Genomic DNA, 22,380 nt, shown 5'->3' on the forward strand with positions numbered 1-22,380 from the left:
TCATGGCATTGTAGGTATAGGTAATGGTAGACAAATCTAGTGTCATATTGTCAAGGTGTATTTAACAGTTTCATTGGGAGTAACTATTTTACTCTTGAGTAGAAATGCGTACTACAATGTATCTACTTCCCAATATGCTAGTCTCCATTTTATAGTTCATCTGTGACAATATGGGTATAAACAAGTTTACCTATGTATCTGTAAGTATTTTGTGTGAAGGTTGCCTTATATCAGAAAGAACATACAATGTGTATCCTTTTGAGATTTGCTTATTTCAGTAAGCATAATGGCACTTGTTTTTAAAATAATTGTTTTCTTGTAGATACTTGATTGTATGATGTTCATACCTGTGTATATTTAGTAAAACTGTCTTAGAGTAAAAATTACATATGACTTAATAAAGCTTTCCTAAGTTACTCTTTTGATTTTGTTTTCTAATTTAAAAATATATATTATTCTTATAGATGTTTTTCTACCTACACCTGATAGTTTACTTGTGAATCTACATGAAAGTAAAGAGGTAAGATTGAATAATTTTTTGTTTTGTTTTCAAAATACTTGTTTTTCAGCTTTGTTCTGTCAATATCAGTTTATTTGGCACATTAATATTGTTAAACAGTCAACATAGGTAGTTTATGAATTTACAGATCCCAGAATGGGGTGATTTATGTATTATAGTATGGAATTTTTTAACAAGGAATATTGCATTGCTTTTTCAGTAATCCAACGTTTAATCTTTGTTTTCTCAGCTTATAAAAGACTTACTGAATGCTTTACCAAATATGTTCACCAATACAAGAGAAACACACAGTGCCCTTGGTCCTGCGCTGCAGGCCGCCTTTAAATTAATGTCTCCAACAGGTGGCCGTGTGTCTGTATTTCAGACACAGTTACCTTCCTTGGGTGCAGGACTTCTGCAGTCCAGAGAAGATCCTAATCAGAGATCAAGTACAAAGGTATTTTGTATTTAGTTTCTCTGCCATATTCAAGATTGTATTTTTTACTTTTATAAGTCATGTGATTATTTGTTCATTATTCTGCTTTTCTCTCTCATTCTTAATAATAATGAAAATAGTTAGGAGAGTTTAACTTGGGGCTTGTCTTATGATATAGTAGGTTAGTTACCACTTGTGTGCCCCACATATTGGAGTGCCTAGGACCATCCAGCTTCCTGCTAATGCACATCCTGGGAGGCAGCAGGTGTACTCTGGAGGTAATGGGAGGCAGCTGAAGTATTTGGGTTCCTGCCTCCCACATGAGAGACGCAGGTGGAGCTGCTGCTTCCTGGCTTTGTTCTAGCCTAGCCTGATCTGTTGTGAGCGTGTGGAGAGCAAACCAGCAGATGGAAGATTATCTTATATCCCTTTCTCTTAACTCTACTTTGAAATAAATAAACTGAGAAGAAAAAAGTAGTTTTTAAACATGATAAATTCAGTTTGTCTGTTTTTAATCACAATGTGCTATATATGTTTACTTTGTAAATCATTGAAATTTAGAAATTACAATTTATTTTGGTACAAAAAGGTTTTGAGCTTTATGTATAGTCTCTTTCTCTCTCTCTTTCTCTCTGTCCCTGTCTCTGTCTCTCTTTCCACTCCCACGCCCTCCCCGGTATATGTAGCTTTTTTATGGTCCTCATTTCTAGGACTTGACCCTATGACGCAGAGTGTTCAGTCACTGCTAGAAACATATGCGTCCCATGTTGGAATGCCACTCCAAGTCCTAGCTACTCCACTTCCAAACCATCTGCGTCCAAATGTACCAAGGAAGCAGTAGATAATGGCTCACATGCTTGAGTCCATGGCAGTCACATTGGAGACCTGAATGGAGTCCTGGCTCTGGCCTCCTGCTGGCTCAGCTCTGTCTATTGCAGTCAGGTGGGAGAAGGAGCTGGTGAATGAAAGATCTCTTTCTGTTTCTCTGCCTTTCAGATAAATAATTTAGTTTATGTTTTTGGAATTTATTCGTTCAAAAGAGTGACAGGGAGAGACAAAGAGATCTTATATCTGCTGGTTCACTCCTCAGATGGTCATAGTTGCTGGGATTTTCTTGCAGTAAATATGAAACTATTGAATTTAATTAAATGTCCCCCAGCCATTGAATAGTTGTTAAGATGTTTACAGTATTTTCAAAGAATATATGACTGAATTATTTATTTACTTTTATTTATTTATGAAGATATATTTTCATTTGAAAGGCAGAATTTATAAAAAGAGAAATGAAGACAGAGAAAACTTTCCATCCTCTGGTTTCTATCCCCAAATGGCTACAATAGCAGGAGCTGAATAGATCCTAAGCCAGGAGTCAGGAATCTTCCCTGGGTCTGCCAGGGTCCCAAGGACCTAAACCAAATTAATGAGTAAAATATTCTTCAATGAATGTTCTCATTCATTTATCATTTGAAATGAGGGATTTAAAATACATTCATCAGGAACCAGAACAGTGGCTCATCCTCTCACTGTAGCACCAGCATCACATAGGGATACAGGTTATTCTCCCTATTGCTCCACTTTTTTTGTTTTAAGATCTATTTTATTAGAAGATCAGATATAAGAGAGGAGGAGGAGGGGCAAAGAGAAAGATATTCCATCTGTTGATTCATTCCCCAATTGGCCACAATGGCCAGAGTTAAGCCAATCCAAAGCCAGGAGCTTCTTCCCAGTTTCCCACGTGGGTACAGGGTCCCATGGCTTTGGGCCATTCTCTACTGCTTTCCCAGGCCGCAAGCAGGGAACTGGTTGGGAAGTGGAACAGCCAGAACTAGAACTTGCTCCCACATGGGATCCCAGCCTGTGCAAGGCGAGGACTTTGGCTTCTAGGCTACCATGCTAGGCCCAAATCTGCCTATACTGTTAAGGACTCATCCTGTAGCCACAGTTAAAAGTCATGACTTTGGTTCTTCACCACTTTGTTAGAGAAAAACAGCATTCTTTTACTTTTTTTGAAATTATATGTTTATATTTTGTTTGAGAAAGAAACTGATTTTATAGTAAGTTAGGGAATACGTTGTTTTAAATTCATCAACAATAACAACTACAGGGCCCAGAGGCGTGGCCTAGTGGCGAAAGTCCTTGCCTTGAATACTCCGGGATCCCATATGGGCACCGGTTCTAATTCTGGAAGCTCTACTTCCCATCCAGCTCCCTGCTTGTGACCTGGGAAGCAGTCAAGGACGGCCCAAAGCTTTGGGACCCTGCACCTGCGTCGGAGACCTGGAAGAGGTTCCAGGTTCCCGGCTTCGGATTGAGACAGCAGCAGCCGTTGTGGCTCACTTGGGGAGTGAATCATCAGACGGAAGATCTTCCTCTTTATCTCTTCTCCTCTCTGTATATCTGACTTTGTAATAAAAATAAATCTTTAAAAAAATCAATAATAACTACCATTTAGTTCATGATAAATTAGTGTCATTTTAATATAGGAACTTTACATGGTTACAGAATCTTATGATATGGTTTGAGAGATTGCTTTGTTAGTTTTTCTCCTTTAACTTGCAGAAATTTTCCCCATCTGCCTGGAATTCAAAAGGCTGATATATGTTCTGCTTTGTATTTTCCTTCATATCTGAGTAAATCCTAACAGAAGGATTATTCAGTATTACTGAAAGGAATAAACTAATTTTTCATGCAGTGTAGATGGTGGTTAAGAACCTGGAAACACTTTGTCCACAGCCAGAAGGTTCCTTTTACTAGTGGAAAAGTCATTCTGTAATCTTTCTCTCCTAGTAGAAACATAATGATTAATAATGTCTGTTTGGATCCATAATCCTTGGATTTATATTCTAGCAAACATCATGGATAGGTTTAAATTAATAATCAATGTTGGCCTTACTTTTCTTTGTAACATAGATAATAATAACCCTATGAGATATGCTAGCATGATAAGTTTATATAAAACATCTCAAGCTATACTAGTACAAATGAGCTTTTAATAAATATCAGCTATAGGAAATCTATGTTAATTGCTTAGGTATTTTCAGAATTCCTTTGCTTGGTAGAGGATTAGAGGATATTCTCTTCCTTACTCTAAGAAGGACAGATGGCAGGCAATTGGTGCACTGGTTTAAGTCATTTGCATTCTGGCCACTCTGCTTCTTGGCTAGCTTCCTTGTGGTGTGCATCCTGGTAGGCAACAGGTGATGGCTCAGGTATTGGGGGTCCCGACACCTATGTGGGAAACCCAAATGGAGTTCTAGGCTTCTGGCTTTAACCTAGTCCATTCCTGGATGTTGATGGGCATTGAGTCAGTGAACCAAATGGAAGAACTCAGTCTCTCTGTATCTCTCTGTCTCTTTACCTTTCAAATAATATGAAATATTTTTTTAAAAAAACTTTAAAGATGTATTTGTTTATTTGAGAGAGTTACAGGGGAAGTGAGAGGAGGAAGGTAGGTTTTATCCAGTGGTTCACTTCCCAAGTGGCCACAGTAGTCAGGCTTTAACCAGGCCCAAAGCCAGGGACCAGAAAATTTCATCTGATTGTCCCACGCAGGTAGCATCTGCACTGTAGTTCCATGCACTTGGGCCATCTTCTGCTGTTTTTTGTTTTGTTTTGTTTTTTTGGTGGTTTGTTTGTTTTGTTGTTGTTGTTTTTCTGGCTGTAAGCAGGGAGCTGGATAGGAAATGGAGCATCTAGAACACAAAATGGTACCAAATAAAACCATGCCACAATGCTGCCCCCCTCCCAAATTATTTTTGTTTTTATTTTATTTCATTTTTAGAGAAAGAAACATAAAAGGTTGTGCATACTTAAAAGACTTCTAGCTCTTATTTTATGTTCTGTTGACTTAGGTGGTACAACATCTTGGACCTGCAACTGATTTTTATAAGAAACTTGCTTTAGATTGCTCAGGACAGCAAACTGCAGTGGATTTGTTCCTTCTAAGTTCACAGTATTCAGATCTTGCTTCTCTAGGTAAGGAGATACTGAATGTGTTTGCTTAGATAAACATTTGGCACAAAACTAAATCTAAACTCTTTAGTTGGCATTATAAGCATTTTCGGGAGAAAAACCTGTGAATGAGATATATAATGTCTATTAAAATTATTGGTTAACTTAATACTCTATGAAATGTAATATGTCATCAATGTTTTATCTGTATATCATGATTTCCTTACTATTCTACTCAATGATAAAATATAGTGCATATAATTATTTTTTAAATAAAGGTTTCAGTTTGTTCAGATCTTTATGTACTTTTGACAGCTCAGCTTTGTTCCTTATAATTTAGATTTTCTCATAATACACAAGCTTTACTGCTGTTGGATAACAGAGTATTATTGTTTATTTACCTAATAATTTTAAAATTTCTCTCTGAAGCTTGCATATCCAAGTATTCTGCAGGGTGCATCTACTACTATCCATCTTTCCACTATACTCACAATCCTTCACAAGCGGAAAAGTTACAAAAAGATTTAAAACGGTATCTCACCAGAAAAATTGGATTTGAAGCTGTTATGAGAATAAGATGTACTAAAGGTATGACATTGTTAAAATTATACTTTATGTTGCATACGTCTGTCAAAATCAATGAGCATTATTATTCTCATCATGTATTATGTTTGTTACCATAGAAAACATCAGTCTTTATCAAATGTTATTGGATATCGTTGCTTACTATTTAAAAAATATTTGAGACAGATCTCACATTGACCGATGCCCTCCACTAATGCTGAAGCACAGAGGAACTTGGAATTGGAAGCAAATGCGGGACCATACCAGGCCCTCAGATGTGCCATCTGGGCAGCCTGACTGCTGTACCAGAACACCCCTTCCCCATTTCTTGCTTTTTTTTAAAAAAAGACTTATTTATTTTTATTACAAAGTCAGATATACAGAGAGGAGGAGAGACAGAAAGGAAGATCTTCCATCCAATGATTCACTCCCCAAGTGACCGCAACGGCCGGTGCTGTGCCAATCGGAAGCCAGGAGCCTGGAGTCTCTTCCAGGTCTCCCACATGGGTGCAGGGTCCCAAAGCCTTGGGCCATCCTCGACTGCTTTCCCAGGCCACAAGCAGGGAGCTGGATGGGAAGTAGAGCTTCCAGGATTAGAACCGGTGCCCATATGGGATCCCGGAGTATTCAAGGCAAGGACTTTAGCTGCTAGTCCATGCCGCCGGCATTTCTTGCTTTTAAAAAATAACCTGAAGAGGTGGGCAGAAAGAATCTTTTGATTTATTCACACACACACACACACACGGAGAGAGAAAAAAACCTATGTGAAAGCCAATTGGAGGAGAATTAAGAATATGATTATGATCTAAAATGAAAATTATCTAAGGATCTTTGCCTTTCATAGCCCTTTAATTTATGTTTCCTTAGTTTTATGTGGATCTTTACAGTAGGGATTCTGGTCCCTTGTTTTAAATCTGAGATGAAATTGTACAGTAATCTTCATTTGTTTAATTTTGTGCCTTGCATCTGTGTCTGACTTCAAATCGAAAGAAAATATTAACACAATTCATTATCAGCACAAGTTAAATTGTAGTCTCCCTTCTCTATAACTTGTATTGGTTTTTCTGAATTAATATTTTGGAATCTCTATCTAAACTCCAGCTTTACTACCTTGAAATCCTTTTGATTCAAGGTAAGATGCAGTTTTAACTTTGAAAAGTAACTTTCGAGGCCAGAATTGTGCTTCAGCAAGCTTAGCTGCTGCCTGCGATCCTCACCTGCTTTCCCAGGCCACAAGCAGGAAGCTGGATGGGAAGTAGAGCTGCCGGGATTAGAACCGGCGCCCATATGGGATCCCGGGGCATTCAAGGTGAGGACTTTAGCCGCTAGGCCACGCCGCCGGGCCCTGCCTGCGATCCTGACATTCCGTGTTGGAACTCTGGTTTGAGTCATGACTGTTCTGCTTTCAGTTCAGCTCACTGTTAATGTGCCTGGGAAAACAACAGAAGATGGCGCCAGTATATGGGCTCATGCACCCATGTGGGAGACCCACATAGAATTCTAGGCTCCTGGCTTTGATCTGGACTAGACTTAGCCATTGCAGCTGTTTGGGGAGTAAACTCGCAAGTGGACATTCTCTCTTCTCTTTTCTTCCCTCGTTTCCTCACTCCTTCTCTCCCTCCCTCTCCTTTTCTCTCACTCCTTCCCCATCCCTCGTGTGTGTGTTTGTGTGTGTGTGTGTGTGAGAGAGAGAGGCGGGGGGGATACTCTCCCTTTCAAATAAATAATTTTAAAAATAACTTCAGGGGGCTTTAGACTGGCACAGCAGTTAAGATGCCCTTGGGGTACATGCATTCGAGTACCTGGGTCAAATTCAAGCTCCACTGTGATTCCTGCTTCTTGCCGTTTCACACTATGGCAGGCAGCAGATAATGGCTCAAGTACTTTGATGCCAACCACCTATGTGGGATACTAGATTTGGGTTCTGGGTTTCTGGCTTCTGCCTGGCCCAACCTTGATCATTGCAGGCATATGGGGAGTGAACCAGTGGATGGAAGATCTCTAACTCTGCCTTTCACATGAAATGAAAATTATATATATATTTATATGTGTATATATATATATATATGTTTATATTTTTAAAATAGATGTTTGACTTGTTACTGTTTCTGAGGAACTATACTACTGTAATAATATAGGGAAATGATGAGCGGAGGGAGGGAGGAAAGAGAGTGATGAGAAAATCCCTGTACCTACAAAACTGTACCCTAGAAAATAATAACAATTTAAAATACAAAAAAAAAAAAAGCAGCTCAAGGTAAGAAATGTTGTTACTTCACCTTTTATGTGAATTTTCTGCTTCCTAGGTCTTTCAATGCACACTTTTCATGGAAACTTCTTTGTCCGTTCCACTGACTTGTTATCCCTTGCCAACATCAATCCGGATGCTGGGTTTGCAGTACAGTTGTCAATTGAAGAAAGTTTGACAGATACTTCCTTAGTGTGTTTTCAGACAGCGCTGTTGTATACATCAAGCAAAGGTAATTTTAACAGAAATAAAATAGAACTTGTGCAGGAGTTCCCTCCTTTCACATGTTCTTTAGTTGCAGAAAGTAGCAAGGATGAGTGCATGGTCTCAAGTAGTGATGTTTGGGTTAGTTAATCAAACATAGGTTCCATTGTTCCTTTGTCCTTTTTAAACGCTGAATTATGTGCTTATTTGTAGAAGTCTTGTATTAGTTAGGATCTGATACTTCTGGTTGAAACTTTGCTAGATCCAGCTGTGTTTTGCTTTGCAGTATTTCTTGCCCCATAAAATAAAAAGCCTAAAACAATTCAGATTTTCTCCTGTTATTTAACAGTGAAATATCTTGAACTTAAGGTGACAAAATTAAAATGAAAACTAGAACCTAATGTACTACTAGATACAAAATATAGCACAGATTCATCATCTATCTTCAGATATGGAAAGTGTTTCTTTAAAACATCTTAGTTTTAAAGCTTTTTGTACTGCAAAATCCTGTAGGTGAGCAGATCTGGTCAAAACAATAACTTGAATAGAATTTTGACCTATTCTGTTTGTGTCTTGGTCTGATCTATTTTTTGATGACATGTGTTTATGTTTTTGTATAGGTGAGAGGAGAATTAGAGTGCATACACTTTGTCTGCCAGTTGTAAGTTCCCTAGCAGATGTATATGCAGGAGTGGATGTTCAAGCTGCCGTCTGCCTGCTAGCAAATATGGGTAAGTAAAAAGGAAAGGAGCACTAAAATAAAACTGCATCTTTGTATCCTAAACACAGAAATTCGTCTGAAATCCCTTAAGAAGTACATGTTTTACCTTTTTGTTTCAATTCTAGGAATTAAAGTGTTCATACATTTTACATTCATTGTTAATGTAAATGTTTTTAAGGAGATTCATAATAATTAGAAACTGGCAAAAATAGAAAGTATTTCATCTGATGAGCGTATTCATCCACCAAAAAATGCAGGACAAGTCAACATTAAAAAGAAATGAACTGGGCCCAGTGTGGTAGCCTAGTAGGTAAAAGTCCTCACCTTGCATGGACTGGGACCCGATATGGATGCCTGTTTATGTCCCAGCTGCTCCACTTCCCATCCAACTCCCTGCTTGTTGCCTGTGAAAGCAAACAAGAACAGCCTAAAGCTGTGGGACCATGAGTCTGCAAGGGAGACCCAGGGAAGGCTCCTGGCTTCAGATCAGCTCAGCTCCAGCTGTTGTGACCACTTGGGGACCAAACCAGTGGATGGAAGATTTCTCTCTGTCTCTCCTTCTCTCTGTATATCTGCATTTCCAATAAAAATAAATCTATTTGGGCCCGGTGGCGTGGCCTAGCGGCTAAAGTCCTCGCCTTGAAAGCCCCAGGATCCCATATGGGCGCCGTTTCTAATCCCGGCAGCTCCACTTCCCATCCAGCTCCCTGCTTGTGGCCTGGGAAAAGCAGGAGAGGACGGCCCAAAGCTTTGGGACCCTGCACCCGCTTGGGAGACCCGGAAGAGGTTCCTGGTCCCAGCATCGGATCGGCACAGTACAGGCCCATTGCAGCTCACTTGGGGAGTGAAACATCGGATGGAAGATCTTCCTCTCTGTCTCTCCTCCTCTCTGTATATCCGGCTTTCCAATAACAATAAAATATTTAAAAAAAAAATAATAAATAAATCTATTTAAAAAAAAAATAGAAATGAACCAGGGATGTATGTTTGACCTTGAAGATATCCACAACCTGCATTGGAGTTGGAGTCGTGGCTCCAGTTTTGGCTTCAGTTGCCTGATGTTGTAAATGCTGGGAAGCAGCAGTGATGGCCTAGATAACTGGGTAACTACCCCTTAGTGGGAGACCCGATGAGTTTCTGGCTCCTGACTTTGGCCTTGACCCACCCTGTTTATTGTGGGCATTCGCAGAATAAGTCAGCATATATGGTAACTCTCTGTGTGTGTTTGTCTCTACCTGTCAGGTAATACTTACGTATAAGTATATATATATATATGGAAGATTTGTTTCTTTGAAAGAGAGAGTGACAGAGGCAGAGAGATACCCTCCATATGTTGATTCATTTCCCACATTACTGCTACAGCCAGGGCTGATCCACGATGAAGCCAGTAACCAAGAGCATCTTCCAGGTCTTCCACATGGATGAAAGGAGCGCAAGTACTTGGACCATCTGCTGCTGTTTTTCCAGGCACATTAGCAGGAAGATGAATTTGAAGTAGAGTAACTAGGACTCAAACCAGCACTCTGATACAGGATGCTGGCATAGCAGGTGGCAAATGCCACCCTTTCAGTAACATTAAAAAAAAAGAAGTAGACCTGGTGTGGTGGCCTAGTGACTAAAATTCTTGCCTTACGTTCACTGGGATTTCATATGGGCGCTGGTTTGTATTTCGGCAGCCCTGCTTCCCATCCAGCTCCCTGGTGTGGCCTGGGAAAGCAATAGAGGATAGCCCAAAGCCTTCGGACTCTGTACACATGTGGGAGACCCAGAAGAAGCTCCTGTCTCCTGGCTTCAATTTGGCTCAGCTCTGACTGTTGTGGCCAGTTATGGAGTGAATCATTGGATGGAAGTTCATCTCCCCTTTTCTCTGTAAATCTACCTTTCCAATAAAAATAAATAAATCTTTAGAAAAAAACATATGCATTTGAAAATCAGAGTACCAGAGAAAATGAGAGAGGGCTTTTGTTGGCTGATTCATTTCTCAAAAGGCTGCAGTGCCCAAGGATGGACCAGACTAAAGCCAGGAACCAGGAGTTTCTTCCTGGTCTTCCCTGTGTGTGCAGAGAACCTAGCAGTTGCACCGTTTTCCATTGCTTTCCCAGACATATTAGAAGGCAGCCAGGTCAGAAGTAAAGAAGCTGGAGCTCAAAACAGTGCCCATAAGTGATGCCAGCACTGTAAATAGTGGTTTAACTTACCATGCCAAAGCGCTAGTTCCATTTAGTAATATTTTTAGGAAATATGAATGAGCAGGGGCTGACATGATGGCTTTACAGTCTTCTGCCTGTGGTGCCAACATCCCATGTGAGTGCTAATTCACGTCCTTGGGACCCTGCACCATGTGGAAGACCTGGCGGAGGCCCCTGGGTTCTGGCTTCGGATCAGATCAGCTTGACTCTAACTGTTGTAGCCATTTGGGGAGTGAACCAGTGGGTGGAAGATGCTTTCTCTCTCTCTCTCTCTTTATAAGTCTGCTCAGATAAAAATAAATCTTAAAGGAAATGAACTGTGAGTATGTGAACATAGATTACTCCCAGAGGCATTATGCTAAGTGAGAGAACCTGGACTTTTCAAGGACTGCAAGTATAGGATACCATTTTTACAACACTCGGGAAAAGCAAATTGAGTGGAGAGTAGATCAGTTATTTCCAGTACTGGGGGCATGGGGAGCCTTTCACTGTTGAGAGGCATGACACTGATATTTCTGCAGTGATGAAACACGTTTTTTGATGGTAGTGCGTACATGATTATGCGCTGACATAAAACTAGCAAGAAATTAGAGTTGAAAAAGTGTCACTGTATACAAGATAAAGAGATCCTTTGGGAAGTTAATGCTTAACAATGCCATTTTTTAATGAATTTACCTTATAGATGAAATTAGACTTGAAGTAAGATTTTTTTCTTTCCTATAGTCTTAGGAAAAAAACAACAGTTATATCTAGATTTTGAATTATGTCACAACTGATTATTTTTATAAAATTTTATTTTTAATAATGGATGTAAGCACATGTATATTTTTTCTATTTTAATAAAATATATTCTTAGAGGAAAGTCAGTTTCCCATTGATACCTGTTGCTTCGATGTGTACATGAACACTCATGTTACTTGATTTGCTCTTTAAAAAAGAAGTTTTGTTTTTTAATTTATTTGCAAGACAGATCAACAGAGACAAAGAGAAGGAGACCTTCTGATAACTGGTTCATTCCCCAAATGGTTAAAACATTCAGGACTCAGAGACTACATCCTGATTTCCTACAAAGGTGGCAGAGGCCCAAAAGTTTTGTCTTTCTTCAACTTTCCCAGACACATTAGGAGGAAGCTGGGTCAGTAGTGGAGTAGCCAGGAAGTGACCTGGCACTTTGAAATAGGGTGCCAGGGTTGCGAGCGGTGGCTTTACCCACTGCACCACAATGATAGCCCCTTTTCCACCTTTTTTGTTGTTCTGGAGTGCTTTGAAAGAAAAGTCAGGTGATCGGGATAATTCAGGCTGGAGAATTTATATTAGCTGTGCAGGAAAGAAAATGACGTGCTGTCGGTATGATCTCCATTTGAGTGATAGAAACATCCCCAGGACTTTCTCAGAAGCAGATGGATTATAGACATTTGCTAATGTGAGTAGTGGCCAAGTGTTTTTGTAACTAATAAGCTAAAACAAAAAGAATCTAAACTTGTTGAATTTTTTAGATTTATCACATTTGCTTTAGAGAAATGTTCAGTAAGCAGACACTTAAAAATGAGGTGAAGGATGACCTGCATTTTTTTTTATTCAGTAATGCATATTTTGTTTCTTGCAGAGCTCATTGGAATTTAACATGTAAACCTTTTGTTTTTGGGGGGGTCCTTTATAGCTGTGGATCGATCAGTTTCATCAAGTCTATCAGATGCAAGAGATGCCTTAGTGAATGCTGTAGTGGATTCATTATCTGCATATGGCTCGACTGTTTCCAATTTTCAGCACTCTGCGTTGATCGCTCCTAACTCCCTCAGATTGTTTCCGCTCTATGTTTTGGCCCTTCTCAAGCAGGTAGCTTTCTATATATTGTTAAATTTAATAAAACTTTTTAGAATTCTCAGATACACCTATGTTATGAAATAAAAGCTAGGTTGCTGCTATTAAAACCAAAGGAAAATAGATTTTAGCACTGGGAAATGAAGAATAATGAAAAAAATCAATATAAAAATGGTAATGTGTAAGTGTATAGTGACTCTGGGGAAAAGGTATGTATATATATATTAAGAATATATATATATATATCTGTTTAATATCTGTGAGCAGTTTCGATAATGCTATGGTCATACCCACTTGTACCATTTGCTCCTGGAGAGAGACTCTTGAAAGGACCTGGTGTTTCCTGGGTACCCTTTCTGGTCTCAGGCACCCTAATATGTATTCTGTATATATCATCTTAGTTAATCCTTGAAACCATCTAGAACAGGAGCATGATTTTCCCTGTTCTGGTAACATCAGATCTGAGAAAGAAATCCATGTCTGATGTGAAGGTTGTACTTTTTCCATGAGTACTAATAGTTATTTATGTTAAATTTTTGCCAACCATAGTTTTATTTCACTTGAAAACATCTCTTTTTCTTGCAGAAAGCCTTTAGGACGGGTACAAGCACACGCCTAGATGATCGGGTGTATGCCATGTGTCAGATAAAGTCTCAGCCACTTGTTCATCTAATGAAAATGATTCATCCCAATTTATACAGGATAGACAGATTGACAGATGAGGTATGTATGAATTGTAGTGTCTTTGAATAAAATTTAGTGAATTGAAATTGAAATAAAATGTGTCTTTATTTTACAACAGAGGGTAGTAATTGTTATCAATAGTTTTTTTCCCCCTCCATGGTACATTAATTATGTATACTAGCTATAAATCTGATTGGTTTATAGTACCCTTTGATGATATCAGTAGTTGCAGGGCCTTTCAAAAATAGTTTCATGTAGGAAATCATTTATAAATTTGGTTTTAGTACTTTATTGCACACCTAAGTTGTAGAATGATCATTTTCATTTATATTTTGTCCATAATAACTTTCTGATGTGATTGTATTGTAATTTTGATTACAAAGTAAAAATTTGGTATCCAGAAATAATTTTAATATACAAATATGTAGTGTCTTTTTTCTTCCTTGAATGATAACTATATTCTTTGGAGTTAGTATGAATTATGAACATGGCCATATGCTAATAAGTAAATTCAAAAGTAACTTGATCTGCAGCAGAGTAGCATATTTATAAACTATCCCAAAAGAAAAGCAAGTAAATAACAGATCATTTAACATATTCATGCTTTTACTTTTTTGGATTGAATTATGTTTGAATATCTTTTAAACAGCCAAGGTGGTAATATATAATTAATATTTTTGCATCCCAGTAGATTATCAAATAGCATTTTCTGATATTTCATAAAGAGTTGGTGACATTATCTCATAAACTGTTAAAATAGTAACGTAGGGCTCGGCAGCGTGGCCTAGTGGCTAAGGTCCCTGCCTTGATCCCATATGGCTGCTGGTTCTAATCCCGGCAGCTCCACTTCCTCTCTGTCTCTCCTCCTCTCAGTATATCTGACTTTGTAATAAAAATAAAAAAAAATAAAAAAAAAATAGTAACGTAAGCTCATTTGTATTTTTATCTGTTTTTTTCAGGGTGCCATTCATGTTAATGACAGGGTTGTTCCTCAGCCACCTCTTCAAAAATTGTCTGCAGAGAAGTTGACGAGAGAAGGTGCTTTCCTTATGGACTGTGGCTCTGTAAGCACCCTGTTTGCAAAGCTTACCACTGTTAAACTGGCAAAAAGAGAAACAAAATGTAGAGCTGACTGTGCAAGGATTAGGAAGTGAGAGGCAATAAGTTAGTAGCTGGCACAACAAGTCATTTTATTTTAGGTTTTCCCAGATTCACACATTATTATGATAGGTAAATAAATCTTACCAAAGTGGAGTGTTCAGTATCCTGCATTACATGTACTTAGTGGAATAAAGAGTTAAATTCCTATCTTTAAGATTGTTACCATGTAGAATGATAATACTCAGTGGGACTTGAGGAGTTTATCAGGTTCAACTGATGACCACTGCCACGATCTTGTTAGTGATGGAAGTTTAGGAGAAGTCAGAGGGCAGGGATGGTGGATAAAGGGTGTCTGAGTGGTCAAAATGGCTTCTGGATGATATCCCAGAGCAACCCAAGGCTGCAGACCACCACAGAAGACTAGAAGACAGTAAATGAAGTAATGAGTGGAGTCAAGCTACTGATTAGAGCATTGCATTCATATTGGGGAAATAAATGAGAAAAAGAATAAAATATGTGAGAAGCCTTCAAAACAAAGCAGAAAGATAAGAACCACTCTAGAATCCTGGAAGTACATTCACAATGCACCAATTACATATTCCGCGTTCCTTTTATGCTTGTTCCAACTTTGAGATAGTATACTTCTTTTATGCATGATTAAGAACTGTTCTCATAACTATTGGGAGGTTTTGATACTTTGTTGTTTTTGTTGTTAGGTTTTTTACATTTGGGTTGGAAAAGGCTGTGAAAATAGCTTCATAGAGGATGTGCTGGGATATCCTAATTTTGCATCAGTTCCACAGAAAATGGTCAGTGGATTTTTATACTTTTCGTGTGTTTTAGTTTTTTTATTGATAAGAAATTTATATGTGATTCACTATCTTTTAAAAGTATACAGTTCTGCTTTTTAAAAAAATATATAATTCACTAATTGCACAGCTATCACCATTGATTTCAGAACATTTTCGTCACTCCAAAAAACAAATTTCATGTCACCAGGTTCTTCCTGACCCCTCTGTCTTGGCAACTTCTATTCTCTGTCCTTGTTTGAACATGGCATATAAATGAAGGCATAAAATATGTGATCTTTGTGTTTCGCTTTCACATCCTGTGTTTTCTCTGTTTCTCCCTTACTAAGATTTATTTATTTTAAAGGTATAGAGAAGGAGATTTTCCAACCTTTGGTTCACTTCATAAAAAGCTGTGTCAGTCAGGAATGGGTTATACCAAAGGCAGGAGTCAGGAGTTCCATCCTGGTCTCCTGTATGGGAAACAGAGGACCAAGTACTTGGGCAATCATTTGTTGCCTTCCTGGACACATCAACGAAAAGCTGGATTGAAGGTGGAACAGGGGCTTGGTGCAGTAGCCTGGCGGCTAAAATCCTTACTTTTCATGCGTCGGAATGCCATATGGAGACCGATTCTAATCCTCGCAGCTCCACTTCCCATCCAGCTCCATGCTTGTGGCCTGGGAAAGCAGTCAGGATGGCCCAAAGCCTTGTGACCCTGCACCCTTGTGGGAGACCCGGAAGATGCTCCAGGCTCCTCGCTTCGGATTGGCTCAGCTCTGGACGTTGGGGCTACTTGGGAATTGAATCAATGCATAGAAGATCTTCCTCTCTGTCTCTCCTCTCTATGTGTATCTGGATTTTCAATGAAAATAAAATAATCTTTAAAAAAAAGTAGAATAAATGAAACTACAACTCTCACTCCAGTATTAGTTGCCAGCATTACAAGCAGCAGCTTAATTCACGGTGCCACAGCACTGGCTTGTTTTCCATGTTATCAAGATTTGTCTATATGGTAGCTTATGCAGGGTATATAAAGATTCCACTGGTGCCAGCATCTATTGTGGGCACTGGTTTGAACCCTGCTTCTCCTATTCAAATTCAATTCCTGCTAATGTGGATGGCCCAGGTTCTTGGCCCCTAAACCCATGTGGGGAACCTGCAAGGAGCTCCTGGCTTAGAAACTGGTCCAGCTCTGGCCATTACAGCTATTTGGTGAATCAACCAGTGAATGGAAGATCTCTGTTTTTGTCTCTATATATGTCTCTAGCTCTCCCTCTGGAACTCTGACTTTCAAATAACTAAAATAAATCTAAAAAAAAATAATTCATGGGAAACATAAGGTTATTTTTGTACCATAAAAGTTTGAGATCCAATGCATATCAAAGGTTTCAAAAAGTGATAGAAAATTAGTATTATGAAAAGCTATGCATGAATGTTAAAACTCTTTAATTCTTTCAAATAAATAAACCTTTAAAAAAAAAAAGAGCTACCTTCTCTAATACCAAAAGTAGTTCATAGATTTTTTTTTAAAAGACATCCTGTGGGCCTGGCGGTGTGGCCTAGTGGCTAAAGTCCTCGCCTTGAAAGCCCCGGGATCCCATATGGGCGCCGGTTCTAATCCCGGCAGCTCCATTTCCCATCCAGCTCCCTGCTTGTGGCCTGGGAAGGCAGTTGAGGACGGCCCAATGCATTGGGACACTGCACCCGCGTGGGAGACCCGGTTCCTGGTTCCCGGCTTCGGATCGGTGCGCATCGGCCCGTTGCGGTTCACTTGGGGAGTGAATCATCGGACGGAAGATCTTCCTCTCTGTCTCTCCTCCTCTGTGTATATCTGGCTGTAATAAAATGAATAAATCTTTAAAAAAAAAAAGACATCCTGTGACTGCCTAAGGCGATAAAGAAAAAAGAACAGCAGATTTGAACAGGCAGTGCATAGAAGAGCATAGAAGTGATAATGTGGAATTATTGGACTCACTCATAGTTCAGGAAGACAAAACCAAATAGCTACAGCAGAGTAACAAATAATTTAAAATTTGGTAATGTGCAGTCACAGGTGGTGTAGGGCACCAAGCACTGTAGCATTCATGGGAGGTGGGGGGATTTAATAATGTTAAAAATCGAATCACAATGCATTTTACTCCTGATAGTATATCCAGTGGCTGTTTTTACACATGTATGTGTGTATGTCATAGTGATGTGCATGCGTTTATTTATGGAAGACGGTGGTCTGGAGTGAGATGAGGGTGCATAGTATGATCTCATCTGAACGGGGCCACCACAAAAAGCTAATGGAAAATGGCATTCACAGGTATATGTGTTTTGAGTTTTGAATTCATGTACTTTTTTTTCAGCCTAGGCATTTTCCATTAGCTCTTTAAAAAAGATTTATTCATTCTTATTGGAAAGTCAGATTTGCAGAGGGAAGGAGAGACAGAGAGAAAGATCTTCCATCTATTAAACAGTAGTCCCCAAGTGGCCGCAACAGCCAGAGCTGAGCCAATCCAAAATCACGAGCTTTTTCCGGGTCTGCCACGTGGGTACAGGCTCCCAAGGTTTTGGGTCATCCTTTACTTCTTTCCAAGGCCACAAGCAGAAAGCTGTAAGGGAAGTAGAGCAGCTGGGATACAAAGCAGTGCCCATATGGGATCCTGGCACATGCAAGGCAAGGACTTTGGCCACTAGGCTGTTGCACCAGACCCTCCAATAACTTTTTTGAAGTCCTGTCATATTTACGGATTTCAGAATTTTTTCCACCAAAATTAATCTGTATTTTAATACCACTTTTGCACAAAACTTTGAAGCATACCTATATATATATATATATATATATATATATATATATATATATATAAATTTGAAAGGCAAAGTGACAGAGAGGGAAAAAAAACAGAAAGGGAGGGAGAATAGCTTCCATCTGCTGGCTCAATCCCCAAGTGGCTGCAGCAACTGCGGTTGGACCGAGACAAAGCCAGGTGTGTCAGACTTCACCCAGGTCTCCCAGGTGGGTGGCAGAGACCAGGGCACCTGGGCCTTCTGCTGCTGCCTTTCCAGGGACATTAATAGGAAGCTGGATTAGAAGGGCAGGTAGAGCAAGAACTGATAAGGTATGGTGGTGTTGCAAGTAGCATCCTCAGTGCCCTACACAGTGCTGGCCCCTTCCCTTAATGATTGTTTTTTCCAAGAATGTGCTTGTGTGTGTAACAGTACCTCTGGTTTTCAGAAAAGAGCTGAGAATATTTTCATGAAAATGGTTTTTTTTCTAATATTGATGTGAATTAAGAGTATGATTAATCAGTCTTTTCATTTTAAGTTTATTTACATAATGTTTGCATATTTTAAAACTGTAAGGCTAGTTTAGAAAGGTGTAAAAGTCTATTCATAAATACATAAAAGTAATAAGGTCTATTTTTCATTCAAAGCCAACTTATAAAATTCAAAGTACACTCATATAAGTAGATTTGTCAACAGCTTGTATTTCATTTGTGTAAGTGCTTCATGTGGCTAGAGGATAGAGTGCTGGCAGTTGGTGGTACCGAGAACTAAGATGTGGTTTTAATGCTGATGAGATAGGAAGTAGTTTCATAATTACAATTCTTTTACCAGACACATCTTCCAGAACTAGATACGCTTTCATCAGAAAGAACCAGATCTTTTATAACTTGGCTGAGAGATGGCAGACCATTAAGCCCAGTCCTTCATGTGGTAAAGTAAGTACTTATGTGACTGGATTTTGAAGTTATCTCTTCCTGTGCAATAGGTATGAAATAACACGTTTTCAAACATACTTTAAATAATGTCAAAGTATATTCTGGTGGTAGAATAGCACTCCTTGATTGCTGTCTTCTGTGTTCCCTTTTCCTATAGTCTCCATGTGCTAGTCGGTTTTTTTTTTTTTTAATAATGTGCATTTTTAGACATCTGTCCTTTCTGTTGCAGAGATGAGAGTCCTGCCAAAACTGAATTTTTTCAGCATTTGATTGAAGACCGGACAGAAGCTGCATTCTCTTATTATGAATTTTTACTTCATGTTCAGCAGCAGATTTGTAAGTGAAGTAGAATAATGTCAGATAAGAAGAAGTAAGATCCATGACCTAGGTAAAGCATCATCTGATGGAAAAACACTCAAGAAATAGAGAATACAGGCAGTTGTGTTACAAGCCCTGGACTCTGAGGTTGTGACGAAAGCAAAGGAGAAAAAGAGCTCCGTAGATTTTCTGCGGAGTAGAAGTAATGGTAGGGCTGATGCCATTTCACCCAGTGATTTTGAATTGGTTTCTACACATTTCCAGTAGTGCAGCAGTGTAGTGCTCTGTTTATTGAAAGAGGACAAATTAATAGAACTGTGTGGAATGATACGTCCTGATGTAAAAGTAGATCAGTTCTGTTGTCTTACAATTAAAATAACGTTTTTGGACTTGAACTCTTGACAAAAGATGCCAAGAGGCAGTGGGTACCGTGTTATTTGTTTATATGAATTACTTTTTAACATGGAATGATTCGTATTCATTAAATGAATTCAACAAAATGAATTCCCTGTGAAAACAGTAGTTTCAGTACATGAACTATAGAGAAACATATATATATATATATATAATGTATATAAATTAAACATTTGTAAAGAAAGTGTAAAAATGCAGCTACAGAATAGGAATTGCTCATACTGCTCGGCATTGCTGGATGACACCTCTTTTTGTCACGGTTAGAGAATGGAATTGGCCAATGCATATTCTGCATTGAGTCCACAAGTGAGACACAAACTCTTTGTAATTCTGCTAAATCTTTTACGTGAATTTATTTATGATCAGCCTACCAATTAAAAATATTTTGCTTGACACTATGGTTTGTTGTTGTTGTTTTTTTTGTTTTGTTTTTAATTTTAGGTGTGATCTGTTGGCATTTTTCTACCTATAGTATATATTGAGTGTATTTCTTGGGGGGAGGAGTACAGTGATACTGCATTTTGGTTAGTAATACAAGAAAATCAATAGATTTCCATTAGTTTGTGGGCATCACCAAGTGCTTACTCTATTTGTATCCCAAAATGATACTTCTTTCAAAATATGTTAGTAAAGTAACATTTTTGTTCTCATTTAAAGTAAGCATTTTTCCTGTATGTTTATAGCAAAACTTTATAAGCATATGTGACTATTTTTATCTAATTGACTTTATGTTTTAAGACCTGGAAGTTTGATAGTGAATATTATTGTGTTTCAAAAATCTCTCATTTAATAGCAGCATATTTCCCCAAGAAACTGTTTAATCCATTAGAAAGTGGAATGGGAGTTTATTTTGTACACTGTGAAAGTCCCCATTAGTGAAGTTTGAAAGGAAAAAGGCTCTTGGAGTGTGTGGAAAAGAATTTTTACTTGTGAATCTCTTTTCATGGGACAGAAAGAAAACTATTCTGCCACATACCCTGAGGGGTTAAATGACTCAGCCTAAGTGACATTCCGTACTAGTCAGTTCCTTTATTAACTAGGAGCTGTTAATAAAGCCATGTTCTCTACTCCTACGACCTGCTTCATTGCACCCCCACCCCCAGGACTGTACTTATGCCTACATTGTGTTGCCTCCAGGGGGAGAGAATCTTACTGAACATTAGGGACACTGCAGTATTCTAAGGGCAACTAAATAGTGTAGTTTCACAACAGAAAGTATTGTATCTGTACTTTAAGAAAGAAAAATATGTTGTCCTTAAGCCCTTAAAAGTTATCAGATGTTGTCCCAGGCATAAAACAAAATTCCTGTTTCCCCAAAGCTTAAAACTCCAGAGAGAGGATGTGGATGACGGGAGAGAGAGAAGATATCTGTATAATTGGCCAAGGGTGATGACTGCCATGAATAAGCCACGCTGGGTAGGGGGACTGAGAATGCTGGGTTTGGTGTACAACCAGGGAATGATATTGAGTGGGCAGCTCAAAGCTAGGTGGATATTTGAAAGTGGATATGTCTCAGTAAGTGTGAGAGTTACCTTCTGATTGTTCTTGTTTCGTCTGTGAGAAAAGCTGCAGGGTGAGCAGCCAGTGCTGGAGGTATCATGAAGCAGTTCCTAGGAAAGTGGGGGACTCAAGAAGCAGCTAGTGTCCACTGGGGTTGTCAGCACGGTAGCCCATCATGGGTGAGAGTTGTGAACTGGAAGTGAGGTCAGCTAGCACAGTTCTGCCTTTGGCACTATGCTGGGGGTTTGGCAGAATGCTGGATTTAACCAAGGTTGGATACAGGGAACTGAGAAGCAAGGGAATTGGGAGTAATCTACAAGGGAGTGACTATTTGAAGGTTTGGGAATGCTAAATAGGTAATGAACAGAGCAAAGATAGTTAGCTTAGCCTACTGTGTAGATAGCCGTGTGTAGTCCTGAGTGTAGATAGCAGAAAGCCTGAAAGGTAAGCAGTAGAGGTCAGAACGTAGGATGTTTGGAATTAAGATTGAGGGGAAGTTTAGCATGGTAGAGATAAGGTTTAAGGAGTGCTGTGGCTCGAAGATATGTACTTGGAAGACCTGAAATAGAGAAGAGGAAAAAATGATCTGGAAGCATGCAAATCAAAGTAGAGGGATTTATTCTCCAGGGTTGAGATGAGAAAAGACCAACGTTTCTTTGGGGTGAAATGTGATGCCCTGAGTAGACAGGTAGTTTTCAGAGTACAGGAGACTGATGTGAACTAGCCTTGTGGGCCTGATGGTTGACCCGGCTGGGCGGTGTGTGGTTCATTCTCATTGACCCCTTAAAGACAGACAGACAGACAGGTCTCTGCTCACTGAGGCAGCCAGTGCTGAGTAGGGGGGAAGGGACTTGCCATTTCTAGGATCCCGCTTTTTAGTGGAAACATTAAAAACTGGTTCTCAGTGTTGGTGTTTGCTATGGGGTCAGCATGTCCTCTGAGTGGAGTCTCCACAGTGTTTCTGGGACATGTGTATTATGAAAAAACTGTGTATATATTTAAAAAAAAAACCCTTGCCTTTTAATTCCATTTTTCACAAACTTCTTGACACACTCTTTTCCATGATCTTTTTAACACACCTGTACGATCTATACCTGCTCAGATTTGATATTTGCTCAGATTTGATAGTGGCTTGCCCAGAGTGACATACCGTATTTTAAGAGAGTATATGTGTGTGCTAAATACTATAAGGTGTTATGAATGTGACTATTGTCAATTTGTGTGGCTGGGAA

General features: G+C 39.1%; 1 protein-coding gene across 5 annotated transcripts in view; it reads left to right on the forward strand.

The window, feature by feature from the left end:
- The window catches only part of SEC24B (SEC24 homolog B, COPII coat complex component), an 86,595-nt gene extending 66,554 nt beyond the window's left edge, over positions 1-20,041 (forward strand). For 4 of the 5 annotated variants that reach the window (XM_058666920.1, XM_004594528.4, XM_058666919.1 and 1 more), the window contains 12 exons: positions 465-520; positions 750-956; positions 4,787-4,910; positions 5,316-5,474; positions 7,757-7,930; positions 8,523-8,633; positions 12,473-12,648; positions 13,219-13,356; positions 14,277-14,381; positions 15,135-15,227; positions 18,813-18,916; positions 19,146-20,041. In XM_058666920.1, coding sequence (XP_058522903.1) covers positions 465-520; positions 750-956; positions 4,787-4,910; positions 5,316-5,474; positions 7,757-7,930; positions 8,523-8,633; positions 12,473-12,648; positions 13,219-13,356; positions 14,277-14,381; positions 15,135-15,227; positions 18,813-18,916; positions 19,146-19,260 — 1,562 coding nt within the window. In that variant the 3' untranslated portion in view covers positions 19,261-20,041. Of the gene's footprint in view, positions 1-464; positions 521-749; positions 957-4,786; positions 4,911-5,315; positions 5,475-7,756; positions 7,931-8,522; positions 8,634-12,472; positions 12,649-13,218; positions 13,357-14,276; positions 14,384-15,134; positions 15,228-18,812; positions 18,917-19,145 lie in introns of those variants that run through there. The other variant, XR_009245839.1, reaches the window with a different exon arrangement.
- The last annotated feature ends 2,339 nt before the right edge of the window (positions 20,042-22,380 follow it).

This window comes from Ochotona princeps, chromosome 7 (assembly GCF_030435755.1).
Source record: "Ochotona princeps isolate mOchPri1 chromosome 7, mOchPri1.hap1, whole genome shotgun sequence".
Lineage (NCBI taxonomy): Eukaryota > Metazoa > Chordata > Mammalia > Lagomorpha > Ochotonidae > Ochotona > Ochotona princeps.